This window comes from Curcuma longa, chromosome 6 (assembly GCF_044706935.1).
Source record: "Curcuma longa cultivar G26 ecotype Majalengka, Jawa Barat chromosome 6, ITB_CL_G26_1.1, whole genome shotgun sequence".
NCBI classification, from domain to species: domain Eukaryota; kingdom Viridiplantae; phylum Streptophyta; class Magnoliopsida; order Zingiberales; family Zingiberaceae; genus Curcuma; species Curcuma longa.
In genome coordinates this window covers 8097258-8118284 of record NC_133866.1, presented here as the reverse complement: position 1 = coordinate 8118284, position 21027 = coordinate 8097258, and the positions used below count along the sequence as shown (strand labels likewise).

Sequence of the window (21027 nt, the reverse complement as noted above, 5' to 3'; positions counted from 1 at the left end):
TTATGAATATCCATTTGGGATATGTTCCGAATTATGAACTCCAATTTAGAAGGATTCCGAAGTATGTACTTCGTGTTCTGATATATTTGTTTCTGTTATCCTTGTCTTTCGAGATATTTTTCTATTTATCTGGAAAAAACAACCTTAGAGTCTCCTAATCTTCCGGGCAAACTGATTTCTTGGACTGATCATGAGGCGTAGCAGACATCAAGGTCAGAATGCGAGGTTGAAATGAGGTTGGCGCATGACGCCGAGCAGGTACTGAGGTCGGACCTGAGGTTGAAATGAGGTCGGCACGTGATGCCGAACAGGTATCGAGGTTGGAGCTCGAGGTTGGGACCTGAGACTGAAATGAGGTCGATATGTGATGTCGAATAGGTATTGAGATCGGAGCTCGAGGTTGAAACTCGAGGCTGAAATGAGATCGACGCATAATGCCGAACAGGTACTGAGGTTGAAGCTCGAGATCGGGATCTGAGGTTAAAATAAGATCGACACATGATACCAAACATGTACCGATGTCAGGACCTAAGCCTTAGTGAAAACTACGATCAAGGCGGGAGATGTAGGTTGCTCAACTAACACCCCTCCAATATTATCTACTCCTTCTCAACTATTCTACTCCTTTTGTATTTTAAGGCCACGTGGCAGTTGCGAGGCAACCACGTGGTAGTCCAGCGATTCTACCCTATCAATATTTGGTTTATGTATATTTCAATTAGCCTAATAGATTTCTGAGAAATGAAAATTTTTCTTAGAAAATTGACGAAGCAAGCGTAGTTAATTAAAAGAGTTGCAGTAATTGAATTAACAAGTTTTTTCCTTTTTCTTTTAAGCCACGGTTCAAGTGAAAAAAGAAAAAAGAAAAGAAAAACACTAACATGGTACCGACACGTGCCGGTTGCAAATCCATTCCCCCTAATGCATCTCGATCTCGTTTCACCAGACCCAGTGGCGAGAGCTGCTGAGCCCAGAAACGCCCCTTTGGAGCCCAAACGAATGGCCACGCGTCACCTCCTTCCTCTTCCCTTCGTCTACAAAACCCTCCCCCGCTTCCGCTCCAAATCCACCGCCACGGCACTTCGCCGCCCGCTGCGCTCCTCCTCCTCGTCTTCTCCGATGGCGTCTTCTCCTGCTCCCAAAAAGGTACAGTGTAGCGCGTCTTGTTTGTCGATTTCTTCCTCTTAGCCATCTTCGTGGTGATATCTCGGATTGGATTAGGTCCTGGTTCCCATCGCCCATGGCACGGAGCCGATCGAGGCTGTGATCACTATCGACGTTCTCCGCCGCGCCGGAGCTGACGTCAGTGTTGCCTCCGCCGAGAAGGACCTCCGCGTTGATGCCTGCTGGGGGGTCAAGCTCGTCGCCGACGCGCTCATCTCTGACGTGGCCTCCACCACCTTCGATCTCATCTCACTTCCAGTGGGCTCTCGAGTTTTAAGTAGCTAATGTTGAGATTGTTCGCTTACAGCTCCTTTGATCTGATGTCGGTTGTTTTCTTGTGTAGGGAGGGTTGCCGGGCTCAGTGACTCTCCGGGACTGCGGAGCGTTGGAGAGTATTGTGAAGAAACAGGCTGAGGAAGGTGGGTTGTACGCGGCCATCTGCGCAGCACCAGCTGTTGCGCTTGGATCCTGGGGTTTGCTCAAGGGATTGAAGGTGAGATTCGCCAGTAATACTTGAATTTTTGAATTCTGTCAATCGTGTTCTTCTGTTACTTATGAACTAAAATTGTAAATTTTATTTTTCCTTTTTTGTTCTAGATATATGTTTAATTTTAGTTCTAACTAAGAAATTGATTATTTATGAACTAGTCGAGTCTTCAGGGAAAATATTACTTATTTTGTTCAATGATAGGTTTATAAAGAACTTAAATTTAACTACTGCCTTTGCAGGCAACTTGTTATCCATCATTCATGGACAAACTGCCCTCAGATGTGATCCTGGTGGAGTCTAGAGTCCAAATAGATGGAAGAGTTGTTACTAGCCGTGGACCAGGTACAGCTTTGGAATACTCTGTTGCGTTGGCTGAAAAACTTTATGGAAAAGAAAAGGCAGATGAAGTTGCAGGGCCCATGGTAAGCAATTTTCTTTTGTTTTTTTCTTTTCCAAGATTATTTTGGTGAGTTGAGGTGTTCTAAATCTATGATTAAACCACCCAAGTTAGCCTTTTTCACATGCAAACTGAATTTGAGACCCATATTAAATTGTTTGTTTGTAGGACTGTGAATGAGCCAAGTGACAGCAAGCGCCTTGGAGTTGAAAGCCTAATGAAAGCTTGTTTCACTTGACTCAGTAACTCTTGAGAATACAAGATCCCTTGTTTAAGCTTGTGAACAAGCTCATTGCTTGTAAATAAACTTGTCAACAAGCTAATTTGCTTGCAAACAAACATTTGGATACGCTCATTTATTAGTTCATGGGCATTCCTTTCAATAAATTGATTTGTAGCTTATGAACAATCTTGCTTCGTTGAACATTCTTTTCTATAAGCACATGAATACCACCATTAGCTCATGTTGAGACATCTATTGACATGTATGATGATCATTTATAGTCATTTTGATAGTCTGTGAACTTATATATTGAATTTAAGCTGTTGGATTGAATGGTATGGCTAGAGGGTGGAAACACAAAGAAAAATTAATATCAACATTAATAAGAGTGTTCACTAATAAGAGCATTTAACATGGTTTGGATCACTTGGTCCTGCTCCATAGTTTACTGACTTATTAGGTGAGCCACTCTTTGAAATCCCACTTGAATAAACCTTCTAAAAATCTCCTTTAGAAGACAAGTTTATTTGTTGATGGTTATTTACTCTAGTCAACTCACACTTAGTTTATTCAACACATATCTAATTCAGCTAGTTCATTCAACACATATCTAATTCAGCCAACTCAACCAATTCTAGTTGACTTGATCGTGTACAATAGCAAAATTATACATCCAATAACTATCAAGACCTCTTTAGTCGACTCAAATCCAATGTTCTAAATGGTAGTTGAGGCGGCCGCTTAGGCGGTAGGCGGACTTCAACTGCATTTCATTTGTTAAAGGTGGTGGCTTAGGCGGAGGTCAAAGTCAACTTAGGTTAAAAAAATCTTTGTGATGCATTAGTGGTTTCAAAACAATTCACCTCCTTCTGCCTCGAATTGCTGCTACCGCCATCGTTGTTGTCGCCCGCTGCTGCCATCACCTATTGTCGTTGTTAGGTTAGGCTTTTATATATTTCAGATCTAACATGACACAAATAAAAAACCTAACTCTCAATTTCAACTTCGGAAGCATCGCTGGACTTGAGCGACACGTCTGGGCCAGTCGTTGACCTCAGGCGATGCTTTTAAGCCTGTCGCTGGGCTAGGACAATGCGTCTAGGCCCGTTGTCAGGCTCAGGCAACGCGTCCGAGCTCGTCGACGGGCTCGAGCGAAGCGTCCAAGCCCATCGTCGGGCTCGGACAATGCTCTCTCGCGATGGGTCTGGACTTGTTGTTGGATCCGAGCAACAAGTTCGGACTCATCGCTAGGCTCAGGCAATGAGTCCTCGCCCTGGTCTGACGACGCATCCCAAGCCGAAGAAACATCGAACACGTCGAGCAGAGATAGTTTTTTTTTCTTAGAATTTAATTGAAATTTTATATTAATAATTTTAATCAACTCCTAACTATGATTGAAATAATTTAAATATGCTTAAATAAAGCCTAATAAAATTATATATAAATAAAAAGTTTATATATATATATATATATATATATATATATATATATATATAAAATATTATGTATAAAAATAATAATAAAATTCAACCGCCTAGGTACCGTCTAAGCAGTAAGTGGTCACTGACCGCTACGCCACCGCCTACCGTCATTTACAACACTATTTAAATCTAATGAGAGCATTTGGTTTCCAACAGTTAACATACCTAGATGACTTAACAACTTCCAACTTGACTTTAATCAACTTAAATTGAAATAGGAATTTTCTATTACCAAGCAGAACTCTTATAGTTGACTCTTGAGTCTGACTCAACTAAGGATGTCCTTAATCGATTGACTTTGCTTGAGGATCTTAACTTAATTCGAAATCAAATCGAAATGTCAATTATAATCTTGAACTTCTATTTCTTATTGATACAAACTTCTAGGTAGACTCTACTCGAAAAAAAATCCAAGATTGTATTCTTTCAAAATCTCTTAAGCTCACATTTCTTCAAGTCTCTAATGTCATTGGTGCTTCTCACCCTTGAGCTCATCACACTAAACCTTCAGTCTCTCTTAAATGCACCAAGCCCTCTAATGCCATCTTTCACCTTGCCTTCGGGTTTACCTTGTTTTAAGCCTTTGAGCCATCAAACTAGCATCTCACTTGATCTGATTAGCACACCTCAACCTCTATTGAGTCACAATTTGTTCTGCTTCTGAGCAACTTCCCAAGCTCCTGGTCAAACCTTGACTATTTGGTCCTCCTGTTCCCTGAGCAATGTGTTAAGCTTATAATCAATCTTGACCTAACTTTCTCTCATTTTACCAAGCTTCTAGTTGACCTTGACCTCTTGGCTATTAAGCTTTTGGTCAACCTTAAGCACTTGGTCCTCTATTGTTCCAATTCAACGAACTCTTAGTCCATCACTGCGCTTGCAGTTAACTGCCAACATCATGCACCTGCACACTTGACAAACATATCATAATCATTAGGTGAGTTTAACTTAAACTCTTTGTTAACCACATCAAAATAATCTTGTCGGACTCAACCAGTTGAAATATGATTGCACCAACATGAGCTTGATTTGAGCATGAACTTCAATTAGTTGTCAACTTAAACAGATTGTAGTCTTTTATGGTTAATTTCGAGCTCATTTTAGCAACATAACCAGGTGTGACCTAGGGCATTCACATTGGTTTGAACGTTAATATATGTCACTTCTTCAAAAAACATAGGACTCACATGTCACATACCCATTATATTAACACCTCCCTTTTATTAACACAAACCCACATTCAGTTTAACATTAACATTCATTATTTATGAGTCTCACTGTCCACTTATTTATCTTTATTCTTATTTTACATTAAATAAATAAATATACTTATCCACATTAACTGCGTTCAAAGAATTGAACATTGGCGTGTGTGTGGATGTTATAACATCCACCCACATTGATTGTAACACCATCACCCACACATTAACACCAATGTGGATACTCTTAAGGGAAGTGAAGGAATTTAACATGAGCAGAGATGAGCTCAAACTTTAAAGTTGACCTTAATACTCGGGCTCAAGCTTGACATTTATTTCTAGCGCCAAGCTCAGTAAAAGTGAAGTTTGAATTAGCGTTTGTTGTTTGTAGTCATACATGTCCCATCCTTGGAGTCCGGATCAATTTGCATCAAGTTGAGATCCAGATAACGGTACTATGAGTACTTGGTTGTTCTGACTATAAGACTCTAGGAAGATTTTTAGTAAGTTTTATAATTGTGTAACAGTGTAAAAGCATAGTTTCATACTCTGTGGCACTATCTTTTCTTATTGGGTATGGCATAGATTGTCTTATGTATTATATGGAAATATGTAAATTTTATTTGAAGGACTTTATATTGACATGCTTGAGCTGAGTTATATGTGATTTTACATTATTTTTTGGTAATTATTTGAAATAAAATACTCATGAGGAAGGACATGATTAGAGGTATAATGATGTATTTGATGTTATCTTTCAAGAGGGCATCTGATATGGTAACTGGTGACCAAAAGGAATTGACAACGGAAAAAGATTAAGTGGCTATTATTGTTGATGATGAGAGAATTCCTTGTGGGTTTTATCGTTGGTTGAGGGGGTATAAGAAATGTATTTTAGTCTTCTAGTTGGTGAATTGTTAGTGATGATTCTAAATTGCTTTTTATGCTAGAATTTACCTTACAGTTATAAAGGGTGATTTGGTCATTTGATCGATTTCTAGTGTTGAGGAACTCACAATAGTACCTTGTTCATAATGAAAGACCTAAATCAGCATATGAAAGTACTGCATGAAATCAAAACATATATTCTTGCAAATAGAGGCTGTGTTTATGTTGTCGTATGTGTGTTTTATGTGCATGATCGTAGTTATTGATCTTTATTACCATGTGAGATGTGTTTGACAAGTTGCTATTGTATAACATATATGACACTAAGCCACCTCGTGCAATGCTTTAAATGCACTAGTCAAGTTAGCTGGTCTGTTAAATCCATATGTTTTATGTAGGTATTGCGTGATCAGCATGGAGTTGAATTTTCATTCACTGAGATAAACCCTATACCATGGAAGTTTGACTCTACACTTCAGGTAAGGTTTGATACTGTATGTCTCTTGGCTTTCTCTAGTACATGTCTGATTAATGTTTTGGCATATAACCTGTTTATGCTAGTTTCATTGTGATTCTTTTCTTCAATCTACCTTCCAGATTACACTATTTTGTTTTTATCTCTCGCTCAACATTTTATTTCTTTTATGGTTACATTATGGTTTTCAATGTTGATGTCAAGTTTGTAGCACCCGCTACCGTGCATCAGCATGGATAAATGGCATTTTCTCCTGACATTTTTCTCAATCTAGCTTAAACTTTCACAAGTTTAGTTACTATTCATCTATATTAGAGATGCACATTGCTTAAACTGTGATTTTCATCTTCAAGAATACATGCTTAAATTTCACAGTATCGCTCTCACCTGGCATACAAAGAGGCAGATATATGGATACCATGATGTATTAGCAAGAGAGGACACAATTAATGACAGCAGTTCATAATGAGGAATAAGGACTATGGTGGGGTGAAAGTAATAGGGAGACTGTCTGGCTTAGTGCTAAGAACCTGTTTATTTGTTAAGAAAGATAGTTGGGAAGAGATAGATATTGAGAGAAGATAGAAAATGGAGATGGAAGAAGTTTTAAAATCTTATTTACTTGGGAAGATGGAGAACAAGGAAGAAAGAAAGATGAAAGTTATCAAAAGACTATTTTACCACTTTCCCAATTTTCTTCTCCCTCTTCATTGCCATGAAGCTTCAATTAACTCTCTGATCAATGTGGTTGGTGAGCTACTCCAGCTTTAAAAATATTTTAAAATACCTATAATTAATAAAAATGAAATATAAAAAAATAAATTACATCCAACAACACACAATTCATACTTTACCATAAACACATGCCAATGTTACAATGTGAAATACATGAGATAAAAGAATCCAAAGTAATTAAGAATGTTAATAAATTATATATTAATGTAATTACCTTCTATAGTGTTTAACACTTATAATTAACATGGTGTATATGATTATTCCACAAGTTTGGCTATAGAGATACATGATCTACCTTTGTCTTCCAAACTTGGAATGTCTTGTTAATTCATCACTTGCAGGATTTGCTGAAAGAAAAACTGCAGGTATGTTTGGTTTATGGGATTTTTTTTTTCAATTTTCTAATAGAATTCGAAATTTTAAAATAAAAATAGAGAAAACATTTGTCATCCACAGGTTGACCACAGTGTACAATAAAATTTATTTTCACATGAAAACTACTATCTTTCCCAAAAATAAGACAAATTATTATTGAAATGTTGAAATCTGAATAATCAGAAAATAGAAACAGTAGGTTCTTTGCGTAGCTGAACGAGGCTTTGTTCCACTTGTATACTTAAACTCAATTGCTTTCCTAGCTTTTGTGATTATGGCTATCTATAGGATGTCGAAAAAAATGATTGATGCTATTCATTTTTATTTGTAGCTATATGAAGCTTATAAAATTTAATCTTTTGTCCTGTGAAGATTCTCGTTCCAATTGCAAATGGCACGGAGGAAATGGAGGCAACTATGATAATAGACATTTTGCGCAGGGCAAAGGCCAATGTTGTAGTGGCATCAGTTGAAGATGAGTTAGAAATTGTGGCGTCTAGAAAAGTGAAGCTGATAGCCGATATGCTCTTGGATGAGGCTGTTAAGCTGCAATATGATCTGATTTTGCTACCTGTGAGTAGCTCCCTGCAATTTTGGCCTCAAAAAAGATTCTCTCTCAAATGTCTCGGCCCGCTTATTTTGCTACTTCTTGCAGGGTGGCCTTCCTGGGGCTCAAGCATTTTCCAACTCAGAAAAATTGATCAATTTACTCAGAAAGCAGGCGGAATCTGGTAAACTTTATGGGGCGATATGTGCTTCCCCAGCAATCGTCTTGGAGGCTCATGGCCTTCTTAAAGTAAGTGATATAGAAACAATTATGAGATGGAATGCCTTGGCAAAAATTCTTTAAAATTGTATCATTAAATTACTAAACACATCGATATTATCTCTCTAGGGCAAGAAGGCTACAGCATATCCAGCTTTGTGTGACAAACTTACAGATCAAAGCTACTCTGAGAATCGAGTTTTGGTAGATGGCAACTTGATCACAAGCAGAGGACCAGGGACATCCATGGAGTTTGCATTGGCCATAGTCGAAAAGTTTTTTGGTCGTCAAAATGCACTTGATCTTGCAAAAACTCTAGTTTTCATATGATTACACAGCCTACAAGTATTTTAAGGGCATGTTTTTATGAGCATAGACGGAGCCTGTATATGAGCTTTCTTACCGTTTGCCTTTCGAGAATAATGCTTGGACACTTTGAAGCTTGTATGTTTCAGTTGTTTGAAACATTTTCATAGGAAACCTAACCTTTTTCTCTATGCGTCCGAGTTACTTTCAGTTAGTGACTAGGTTGGGATTTTGCACGAAAGATGTGATATGATCTTTCAAAGAGGTTTTATGCAACATTACTTGATGCCTTGCTGAGCCAGTTACCTATAACTGCAGTTTGGCCATTGCCTTTATTTCTCTGATTCAAATTGTCTACTTTTGGCACGAAAGGGTTGGATGACTGGTGACCAGTTTACTTTTGGACTATTGATTATCTTTTGTCGTGATCCATTGTAATTTATTTATTTATTTTTTTTATAGATGATCGTAGATGTGAGATTGTTAGGATGATGGGTTCTACCTTTTGCAAAAGAAAATTATAAATTGATGACTGAAAACGTAATCCAAAGATAATCGATTTGACTTAGTTTGGGTTTCAAAACACTGCTTGCCATAGCAGACCTTTGCATATGTGCTTTTAATCATTATTTCCCTTCCCTAAGGTTTGTGTGATTGTTTACCGGATACGTTTCCAAATTATTTATTTTTTGGAAGATAATTCGTTTTCTTTGTTTTCGAGGAACTTCAGGCCTCCTGCGCATGCAAATACCTTTTTTCTTCTATTTATTGTTTTCCATTTTTTTTCTTTCTTGGGAAATGAAAATTTAAAGATTGCTTTTTTAAAGTAGAATAAATTAGGAAATAAAAGGAAAAAATAATCTATTTCATTCCTTAGTTGGATGTAATAATCTAGAGGTATAACTAGTAAAATGCTTTTATTTATGTATAAGTTTTTATTTGTTTAATATAAATATATAATTCTTTTTAATTTATCTATTGGATAAATCTAAAATACATATTATACACATTCAAAAAGTTGAATTCCATCATATTTGTCGTGTTCAATTTATATACTTGTTGGACAAAAGTCAAAAGATCGCTCTTATTTTTTAAAATAATCAAAGGGACGTCTTTTTTTAATTTTTTATTAAAAAAATATATCACTCCACTAGTAACTCATGTACAATTACTTCATTATCAACTAATACATTGTTCTCATTATTATCTCTCGCCTAAATCATAAATCGATTGGACACGTAACAACTACAAAACCATAACTGTTGCACATGTTGTAACAACTATGATTTCATAATTACTACAATACATTGACAATATAATAACTACAATTTTAGAGCGCTAAAATATCGATTCAACTCTATTCACCTACCATTCATGTTGTAGATTATAATAATTATGACTTCGTAATTACTACAATACGGATTCAATTTACTCGTCTAATATTCACATTGTAACAGTTACAAAACTGTAACTGCTACACTTTGATTGACCTAACCTATCCACGAAATTTGATCAGTTCATTTAGTTTGCTTGGCTTGTATCCACTAAGTTTGATCAGTGCATTTAGCTTGCTTGGTTTGCATAGTATCTGATCCTTGGTTGATTAGCCCCACTGACCCAATTGGATTACTGCATTTCTGCAGTCAAGTTCTCAACTATCGTTGTTTCTATGTATGTAGTGGCTATAATACCATATAGGGAGTGTTACAATAAGAGCATTACCTCATATTTTCTTCATTAAAAATTACAACTTATACAGGAATATCGTAATGACAGGAAAAAAGAAGTTAAAATCTACATCAGGAGCGAAACACAAATTTGCATTCAAGTTAACACAGAATCAAATTAAAGAAGGATGACTATGCATACTCTTGTTTAATCTTATTTTCCTTCTCCTTATCGAGTGCCTTGTCTTCTTCATGTTTGCTGTTCGTCCCCTTCTGGAGAGTAGAACTATTATTTTCCTAACAGGTCATGGAGAAATATTACAAACCTAATAATTGGCATTGACTCCTAATATGGTTCTAAAACAAAAATTCTTAGGCATAATTGAAAAGTTTGGAGAAGAATTTAGATTAAACGAAGAAACTGCTCATCACAGGCGAGAAAGTGCATAAAAATGAATGCATGGAGTAGCATTTTGTTTGAATTTAATTGAACCTTCACCCCTGAATTGTTTATCAATCAAGTGACTATAGCCAACTTTACAGAATTGGTTGCTTGGCTGCGAACCTGCCGATTTGTAAGCCCGAGTAAAGCTTCTGCTGGTTCTGGTTTTGGCTCTGCAAGAGTAGAACCCGAGCTTTGTCCTTGAGCTCTTGGAAGGCTCTCATTGTTTCGACGTCGAAGCCTCCAGCAAACTGGATATGAATCGAAAGCCAAGCCATTCGATTTCAGGTTCATAGTTGTTTGCCTGGCTATATGAGAAATAAAGAGTTGTATTGTTCCACATTTACCTGGTGTACTCTGAAAGCAAATCTAACACCTTGCAGCATGAGCTCTTCTTCTTCAAGGCTACCAGCAATAACCTGCAGCTCAGTGGAGACCCTCTTCATGTATTTCATTGCTAACTTCACCGACGCTAGCTTTATCTGTTTATTTGGAAACCAGTCGATGGAGTAAGGATGCTAATGTGAAGATTGACACATAATAAGTATATATCAACACATGCTTGACACCATAGTATTTTTCACTTTACAGCATATTTTTATAGCCTATATAAATGTATCAATCAGAAATGAATTGCTTAAACTACACCCCGACAGGCGACAACAAGATACTCGATATTTAAGGGGGAAAAACTAAGCTGCATTTGTAAATGCCAATTCAGGTCCATGTAGTTAATGAATAATTCCAAAATGCTTTTAAATGCATCAAAATGGCAAGATTTATAATTATTTGGCATGTGAACATGTTTTCCTTTTAAAGATTTTTTTAGAAACTTTTAATGTGCTTATAAACTCTGAAGATAAAAAGGCAAACAACCAAGGGCCTGCAACTGAAACAGAAGTTAAGGTATCTAAAACAGAAGGTGAAAGCCATGCGTTTAGAGTACTATAATCTTAGACAAAATTTGAAACTATCCAGGTTGTTTGCTTCAAAACCAGTTAGGGCATTATTAGACACAATATTAGCTTTGATATGGTATGGTTGATTGTTGAGTTGAGCAACACCAGTATTAGTTTTGATATAGTGTAGTTGATTATTGAGTTGAGCAAACATTGTATCCAATAGACGTAGCTACTGTCCAAGAGCTAAATAAATCTTATTCTAAATTTTTTAAGATGATTTTGAATATTGTCTTAACTGATAATAATTAAGATTGTGAATTCTCACCAATGAAGCATTCCAAAGCCTAGGGAGATGTCTTGAGTAACATGTAGAATCTATGGGAGACTAAGATACTTATTTCTCGGCAAAAAGATTTATGATGTCTGAGAAGCAGCAGGGCACTAGTGTGATAGAGGCAGTGGCTTCTTAGCCGGACATCATGTTTGATACCCTAAATAGTGTGATTTTCTTATATACATCAACATTTTATATCTTTCTTAAGTTTTTATTTTTGTTCTTCCGTAACTGTAGAGTGCAGGGATCAACCACTGCATAGACAGTGTTGTCGATTGGCCAACATCGTGGTAGCCAGTGTTCCAAAGTGTTGTAGCATCCAGTGGCATTGATGTTGATGCTGGCCATGGATACTTACAACTATGACCTGCAGGCAGTCGCCACAACCTGCATGACTACTAGTGTCACAACTTATGCAGCCTCTATAAGCCACCAGCACTGCTACCTAGTGCCTTTCTGGATGGCATGTGCAAGTTGCGCACCATCATGATGGCGCAGGCAACTAGTTAGCCCCATTGCTTGTGTTGCTTTTGTTGTTAATGCTAGCAGTATAACACAATGCAGGCACCTCAAATTATCCACCTGCATAGGTGGGACAATGGGGCATTACTACTCAACTATTTACGCAACTTAGTGCATATAGACAATTTCAAGAAAGATGGAAATGCTGAAGCAATGATTTTCCATGTTAACTAAAAAAATCAAATACAAGTAAAATACCTTTTGATACCAATGTTGGAAGAGATTAAACTCATCATTTTGCTAGAAGAATTAGAATCTTGGATTGGCTTGTATCACCAAAATAGAAAATTCCTTTTAGGTCATAACCTAAGTGGGAAGGAGATGGATAATTGTACATGCATGTGTTGTTTCATTTGATAGTTAATGTATATATATTACCCACATTAAATAACTATCATCTAGCTGTTGTAACAACTTATTGATGGATCTAGGTCAATCCATCATGAGAAAATTAGATCTGATCTATTTACTCGTTCAATTGTGGTCAATACTCCTAGTTGTAATACATGAAAGTGAATTCAGTTGTTGCAGTCATGCCCTAAGGATGTGATTTACACGTGGTTTTGATATTCAAGCAAAGTTTAAGTTAGGGATTGTTGATCTCTTATGTATATATCAAGCATGAAGGTGTAGGAAACTTAACATGTATTTCAGGTGCAATAGATGATCCAAGTAGGTGGATAAGGACTGGATACTTGGCATGTGGAAGTCCCAATAGATGAGAGATCGAATGGTAGGCATGATGAAGTCTTGGAGGCAAAGAGCTATGCACGGTGAAGTTCAGAGGTTTGGAGAGCTTTTTGGCATAAAGGTAGACTCTATGATGAAGAGTTTGAGTGAAATTGTAAAACTGGGTCAAAAGGGATTAAGACCTAGATGCAGAATCAATCTCAAAAGTGGTTGGATTCAAAGGTCTAGTTGACTGAAAGGGAAAGTCAGAGTCGATTGATAACTGATATTCAATCGACAAAAAAACTTTGAAACCCCAAATTCAGGTTTATGATGTGGACCACTTGACTGATGTGATGAAGAGTTAACTAATAATTGAGTCTATTGAGCAATCAATCGCTAACACAGGATATATCCAGGAGAGAAGATGATTAAGGAGTTAACTGATGGGCCACCAGTCGACTAGTATACAGGACCAATCGACTTATGCTCAATGGTAACAAGGCAAATTAACACTAAAGGTGATAGTTGTGATTGATGGTTGTCGAGATCAACTGACTAGTCAAATGATGATGAAGGACCGATTAATTGATCAACAAAAAAGGTTGATTTCAAAGACAGAGTTCAAACCTAAAGTTGTGACTATACAAATGGGACCAACTCAAGAAGAGATAAAGGGAGAACCTGAAAGGTTTATACATGCTCTAAGTGCTCAATCCTTGTATACTCTTTATAGTGCTCACATATTGTAATCTCTTGTGCTCAAAGTTCATCTTTGTAAAAAGTATTGTAAGAGGTTTCTCCACCTTTGGTTGTGGCCGAGAAGAGAAAAGTAGGAGACGCATTCAAAGAATGATTCACCTAAAGAATCATAGCCATGGTGTAGGAGTCCAAGGGAGGATTGTCGGACCATGTTAAAAGCCCGTGTCTTGCTCGGTGTATCTATTTGTTGTTGTTTCCTTTTTGTTTGAACTTCTACTACGTAACAAGTATCAAGTATTGTAGGAAAGCAAATGAGACTATTCAACCCCCCCCCCCCCCCCCCCCCCCCCCCCCCCCAACCTCTCCCATCGTTGCAACAAATTCTAGAAGTCAAAAGAATAAGCCCTAATGAATTCAGTTGTGCATGATTAAAAATTATGCACATCAAGGGCCAAGATCCACACCACTACAACCCTTCATCATTATCACCTATAGGCAATATACCAAGTTACCATCAATAGTGGTGGAGATATGAGACGAGAATGTAAATATATTATAATATAATTATAATAGGGAGAAAGTCAAATATCAATAATCATAAAAACTAAAAAAAGATTAAGACAATAGGGAGATTAGAGAATTTTTTTTATAAATTCCATTGGATGAGGATAAGCAGTGAGGAATGAAGAGTAGAGAGATGAGGGATAGCCAGCAAAGTGGAATTGAGATATAAATGGTAGAGTGGAAAGTTACTTTGAATATTTCTAAGCTCTATGTTTTTTGGGTTGTGCTTGAATGGCTGGTTCCAAGCATTGTTCATAGGCCATGCACTATTCAATCTAGGTGCCATGTCAAACTCAACAAATAGACCGACGATTATCACCCCCACCTACCGACAATGTTGGGTGTGTTAGGCACAAACTAGAGTTGGTCATGCCCAGTCCATGCCTCATCCCACTAGACATGTCAATATATAGCTAGATGATATCATAGAAGACTATCATATATATCTAGTTGACTATGATGTCCAACTCTACATTTGGGTGTGCTAGGCATAAACTGTTGGTGCAATCTTGCCCCAAGTTAATTGGATTTTAATATTTGGCTAAAATGAGTTTAAGTTAGGCAATGTTGGTAATATAACGTGTGTGAATTGAGTTCATAGGAAAGTCCAGATTGGAAGACTTGGCAAATGATGAAGTCCCGGAGGCGCGGCCTCTTGGCAAATGGTGAAGTCCCGGAGGCGCGGCCTCTTGGCAAAGAGAGACTTAGCACAACGAAGCTGAGGGAAAGTCTCAAGCAAGTGCAAGGAAGGGCACGAGACTTGTGGAAGACGTTTGAAGGTTTGCGTCAAGGCTAAGGGCTGAAGAAGAAGCTGAAAGGAGAGTTTCAGCTTGATTAGTCGACTGGTACTGTTCATCAGTCGATTGCTCCAGTCGACTGGTACTGTTCATCTTTCGACTGCTAGACGACCGTTGAAGCGACAACTGGCTGATTAAATGCAGATTAAAAAGTCGTTGAAGCCCATCAGTCGACTGACCCTTGGAGCAGTCGACTGATATACGGAAATACATAAAAATAGCAGATGACGCCAAAGAAATTAACAGTTCTTTTTCTCATCTTTCTGGCAAGACTCTGACTTTGTAAAAGCTTTGATCTTCCTCCATACTTCACTTCTCATTCTGTGAAAGGAAGAGATCAGTTTGTGAGGGTTTTCTCCACTTTCGAAGCGTGCTTCGAAAGGAGGATTTTCATAGTGAAAAGGTCGTCTGTGTGTGTGGATCCTTGGATTTGTCACCTCGTAGAGGTGGATACCAAGTAAACAAACCGGGTTAGCGATTGATCTTTCTTTTGCTTTTATTTTTTTTGCTTCCGCTAACTATTTCGCAGGAAAGTTCAAGAAATCGTTATTCACCCCCCTCTAGCGAACGCATCGGTCCCAACATAAACCTGTAGAACTAGGTGAGTCAGGCCCATGGCCCAACCTGTTAGACTTGTCTATTCATAACTAGTTTATTTCACCAAAAACAAATATATGATTTTAATAGTTGAGTCATATCTATACTACATTATTCAGTGTACCAAATCAAACTCTTTCTTAACCTGTGTAAAGGTCTACAAAAAATACAAAAGCCTGCCAGATGCAAAGCAACATAAAATTTTGAAAACTAAAACACCCGAACAAATCCTAGATAAAACTAACGTTACATATTAACTTCTTTCGTATTATTTGTTTAACAGATGTATACTTCTTCAAGAATCATGGCTAACTTGCTTATCGAAAAAGTTCACTAGGAAATGCAGATTAAAGCAATTACTCTTATTTCTGGGGTTATATATTAATTGTGATTAAATTAACAAACAAAAAAAAGGTACAAGAAAGGTACTAATTATTTAAAGTGCATTCAGCCTTAGGTCAGTTATCCATGCTAGATATATAATTATGCTTAACTGGCAAAATCAGAATCATATACGGCAATGACAGACAAGATCCTCCAGCAATTGACCGACTGTCTGATCAATAAAAACTCAAGAAACAAACAAAAAATATATTTCCTGTCAACATCAATCACCTTTGCCACTCTAGCATTATAAATGCTACAGATAATAATGCACTCTTTAAGGTTTAGGCAATTCATCAAAACGTACAATCTTTTATCAAATCACGCTCAACAATCCAAATTTACCAATTAGCACCTCTCATAACCCTCGGCCTAAACCAAAGACCCAAATTAACTTCCATGAAAAACTCTTCATATTTACTGATTTGAAAATTATGCATGATTTGGTGCCAAGTAGAGCTAGCCATAGCATGAACATTCACCTACCTTTACGAGGGGCCCTAAATAAACATTTTAGTTGGAGAAGCTCTCGACTAAGTTAATTTTAAGTGGAGATAATGCCTAAGTCAGCTTGCAGAAATAGCCAGTGAAGGCATTTTTAAAACTGGAAGATAAAATAAGAGAAAAAATTAATGAAAGATGCAATTTGGTAAATCAGAGTTACTGAAGAATGATATGGTAAAATCAATTAGAAATCCAGCTAGATGCACAAATTAGAAAGAGGTACAATAGTTGTTTGGCCCAATGATGAGTAAGATCCGGAGCACTTTTTTCTTTTCTGCCCATTGGATTCTCAAATCCGTATAAACACACTTTGTAGTTAAAGATAAAATAAAACAACTAAGGAAATAGAATAGATGAGCTTCTAATGTCGATCACATGGTAAACGTAGAAGGTCTCAGGATGCTAGTGAGTTCCAGCTTCATTCAGAATGGCATCCCTTTCCAGGGCCCATAATGCCATGATTTTAGCATGGAGTGGCAATGAGGGAGCACGTAGGGGAAATTTTAATAGTACTATGAACATTTTGTAGTTGAATACGTCCAAGGTAGAAGGAACAAGGTTAAGTGGCCAAGGAATTGGATTGTGAGTTAGGCAGCACCCAATCGAGTGGATTCTCGTGAGCGCACCTGCGCATGCTCACGTGTGTGAGAGGGCTGGGCTTGCTTGGCAACATGGCGCAAGTTCGTGCTCTTGTCACTTTCAAAGCCCAGCGGGGGCAGCCACACCTCACATTCGTCCTTTCTTTGTCCATGGATTGATCACACTACACGGCAGAGCAAGAGACAAGCAAGGAGTGAACGTGGGATACCTGGCTGACGCATCCGTTCTCCTGCATCCATTCGCAGGGAACACTGAATCGCTTGTACCGATGCGTCGCATTCTCTTGAAGACGTGATAGGTTGTATACGCCTTGCTCCAGCCTGTGCAACGGAACGACTGCGGTTGAGCAGTGCCTAACGGGGAAGGAGGGAGGAGGGAGAGGGTTAGCATGCGTACTTCTCTAGCAGCGCCTTCATTTTCTTGAGAGAGGGAGAGCAGAGCTGGCGAGGATCGTCTTGGAAGGACGACGCTTCCGACTCCAACTTCTTGAGGTCGCAGTAGCCGAACGCCGCCTCGCGCATGGCATCCACCTTGTGCTCCGGCCAGTTGAAGTGCTTCAGCACTGCTCTCTCGTCCACCTGTTAGCAGCGTGCATTAGGATAAACGGATTCGCTAACGTAATAGAGATCGATAGAAAGAAGAATACCAAGAAAGAGAGCTCGTCGTCGAGCCATTTGACGAAGGCGACGACGTCTTCAATGTTGCTGAACACTGCGTGCTCTACTTCCTTAATCAACAGCTTAATGAAGTCGCCCTGCGTTTCCACATCCGTCTTTATCTGCAAATTTATCGGAAAATTTCGACTTTGATCAAACGAAGATGCAAACAGAGGAGACGTCGAACGCGACACGAGAAGGGGACTTACGGCGAGGAGGTGGGAAGAGCGGTTCTCGATCTCGCCGATCATGTCGCGTGGATTGGAGGCGGCAACAACGGGGGCTGCTTCTTGGCCTCCGCCGCTGGTCTCCCTCTTGGAATCTCGCCGCATCAGGGAGTGGTAGAATTCCACCACCTCCGGCACTCGCCTCACGCTTGCCGCCGCCGACCTGGACCCCCTCTTCGGCGGTGGAGGCGGAGGGGGAGGCGGTCTCACTCCGGCATTAGAACTGGGCCCCGCCGGTGGAGTCGGGGGTGGAATCGGCGGGAGTGCCGCCAATTTGGGGCCTTTGCTCGTCGCAATAATGTGTGTGGTTTCGGAGGAAGAACACGAAGACGGCGATGATGAAATGGAGGAGTTGCTGGAGATGGTGCGCGCAGGAGGCGGTTTCGGAACTCTAGGAACTCGGGGGTCGAAGACCTCTTCTTTCTCGCAGCGTCGTCGTTCTGGATGCACCTCTTCGGCTTTCGTTTCATCTGCCTTCACATCTCCGCCTGCAGACTTTTGGGCGTCTTGATCGTCACCGGCAATGTCGGCGGATTTTGGGCCCTTTCGAAGGTTTTTGAGTAGATTCGACCTAACCGAGGCGTCGATGAGCCCTTGGAGCCGCTGGGACGAGGAGCGCCCGTCCACCTCCCCTTCTACCACAGGCCGTGACTCGCGAATGCCGTGTTCTAAAACCGTCTTCCTCAGCTCCTCCAACTTTGCCTCTAAGTCCGCAATCACCTTCTCCCTCCGTCGGCCCTCCTCTTCGCCGCTCCGCAACATGAAGCTCAAACCCTCGACCTCGTCGCGAAGCGCGCGCTTCTCCGCCTCCAGGCGCCGTATCAGTTCGCCGGCCAGCGCGAGCTCATCGTTCTTCTCGGCGATCTCCTTTTCGAGGTACGGAACGACGGCGACGTTCTCGCTGAGCGTCTTCTGCTCCAGGAGCTGGGCGCGGAGGCTGGACTCCGTCTCCCGAAGCTCCTCCACGAGCCGGAGTAGCTCGTCGACGTCGGGCGGGCGGGGCTGCACCTGGGCGGAGGCGCGCGGGAAGTAAACGCCGAAGGAGCGGGCGAATGCGGCGGCTGTCTTGGGGTTGGAGGATGCAAGCGGAGTGGGCGGCGATAGCTGGCCGGCGGAGCCCGGAGACGACTTGTGGGAGACGGACGCGGAGGAGGTCCAGCGGCCGGTCTCAGCCTTGGGCACCGCGGGGCTGCGCTGGAACCCCATGGCGGCCTTGACCTTGCCGGCGACCATTCTCTCTCGCTCGTTCGTTCCTCGTTCCGGCGGTGGTTTGGTTTGATTTGATTGATGGCTTCGATGGCAGTGGCGGAGCAGCGGTGGCAGTGGTGAATGAGTGTGATTGGGGGCGGCGTGTTCTTTAAAGTCTTATCGGAGTTTGGTGGGTTGCTTTATTCGGATCCTAAATTTGAAATAGAGACGGGCGACGCCACAAGACACGAAGGGAGGAGGAGGAAGAGAGGAGTAAATAACTAATAAATAAAAGCGTGGGAATTTGGAAGAGAGGTGGTCATATCCATCGCCTCCCTTCCCTTCTTCTTTTGCTTGTTGTGTGGGTTACTAAGATCCGTATCTTCATGCATACACTTATTGCACTTGAGGAAGAGATATGAAAGATTATTAATTATAAATATTTATATAATTAGTGTATATTAAATTTGGTACATTGATATAAACTAATAATAAGTATCTTGTAATACAAATATCTCACCTCTCCTTGAGAGATAAAAATGAAGATTTCACAAGCCTTGGGATTGTAGCATGCGTGACCAAGTAGTTCTTGAAGCATGGATAAATCGATTATTATGGGACAGATCTATTGAAATGGATAAAAGTCAAATTTTAATAAAATTGAGGTAATTTCCTCCCTCATAAAGACAAACTATAACTTTTATATTTACCTCCTCACAGATGATAATAAAGTCAACCGAATGAAATCGTTGGAATGATAGATTTCACTTTTTTATTGAAATAGGTGACTATGTAAGTTGACACCTTCCTCCTCATTATAAAACACACTAGCACCTTCAGAAGGTCTGTCTTACTATGCGTTCAAAGTATCATTGCACATCTACAAGTTCCATGAAAGAAGGTAATTTGATTTGTCATTTTATTTATTGTTATTATTTTAGTTTAATCTAACATTATAGGGGTGTGAATTTGGATGGATTCGAGTTGAATCGAAACAAAGGTATTATAAAAAAATTTTAACTCGAACCTAAACTAATTTGAAAATTATAATCCGATCGGATAACTCAACTAACCTAAATAACTTAACCGACCTGATCTATTATATTTATAATTCATCGAGCATACATCATTACTGATAATTAGTAATATATTTTTTATTATTTTCTTAATAATTATTTACTTCTATCTCAATGCTTCATCATTATCATGATATACATAAAACATCTCAATTTTCAAATAAAATTAGATTTAATTCCAAAATAACTTCTTCATCGTAATTCAGATCAACTCGAATCTGACCCCACTTTAAAAAAATCCAAATTAAATTTCAGATCCAACCCGATTTGACCTGAACCTTAAAACCCTCAATCTTAATTCGATATTTTTCATATCGATTTGAATCAGATTGATAGATTGAATTCATTTTTGGCACTCCTACTACGATAGTGAGAAGAGTGTACATGCACAAAAATTATTAATTTGCAACTCTACTGCCGCACTAGTATGTTGGCTTATGCTATTAATCAATTGGGCACATTTCAATTGACTGAATTAGAATTTTTAGTGGACTAAAAGTAAACCTAAACTATCAAATTTTAAAAATGAACTCTTTGTTGTATTCCTTGGAACCTTTATAGAATTAATTATTCTATGCTTCATTTTGATAGTTTTGAATCCTAAAAATCATCTAACTTAAGTAAAAAGTAGAATCTACCACTCCAACGATTTTACACGATCGGATCCACGATCATCTGTGAGGAGGTAAATCAGAGA

General features: G+C 39.2%; 2 protein-coding genes across 2 annotated transcripts; one reads left to right on the top strand and one right to left on the bottom strand.

Moving 5' to 3' along the window:
- The first annotated feature begins 979 nt into the window (after nt 1-979).
- On the top strand, nt 980-8688 carry LOC141830818 (protein DJ-1 homolog B). Its single transcript, XM_074718252.1, has 8 exons — nt 980-1146; nt 1222-1422; nt 1508-1657; nt 1894-2076; nt 6241-6321; nt 7800-8000; nt 8083-8223; nt 8323-8688. The coding sequence occupies exons 1-8, from the start codon at nt 1000-1002 to the stop codon at nt 8521-8523; spliced, it is 1305 nt and encodes a 434-aa protein (XP_074574353.1). The 5' UTR covers nt 980-999; the 3' UTR covers nt 8524-8688.
- A 1985-nt stretch (nt 8689-10673) lies between these two features.
- LOC141830999 (protein INCREASED PETAL GROWTH ANISOTROPY 1-like) lies at nt 10674-19299 on the bottom strand. Its single transcript, XM_074718448.1, has 6 exons — nt 18049-19299; nt 17830-17961; nt 17580-17761; nt 17392-17503; nt 10956-11090; nt 10674-10859 (listed from the first exon to the last, which is right to left on the bottom strand). Exons 1-6 carry the CDS (start codon nt 19297-19299, stop codon nt 10704-10706), a joined length of 1968 nt encoding a protein of 655 aa, XP_074574549.1. The 3' UTR covers nt 10674-10703.
- Between the last annotated feature and the right edge of the window lie 1728 nt (nt 19300-21027).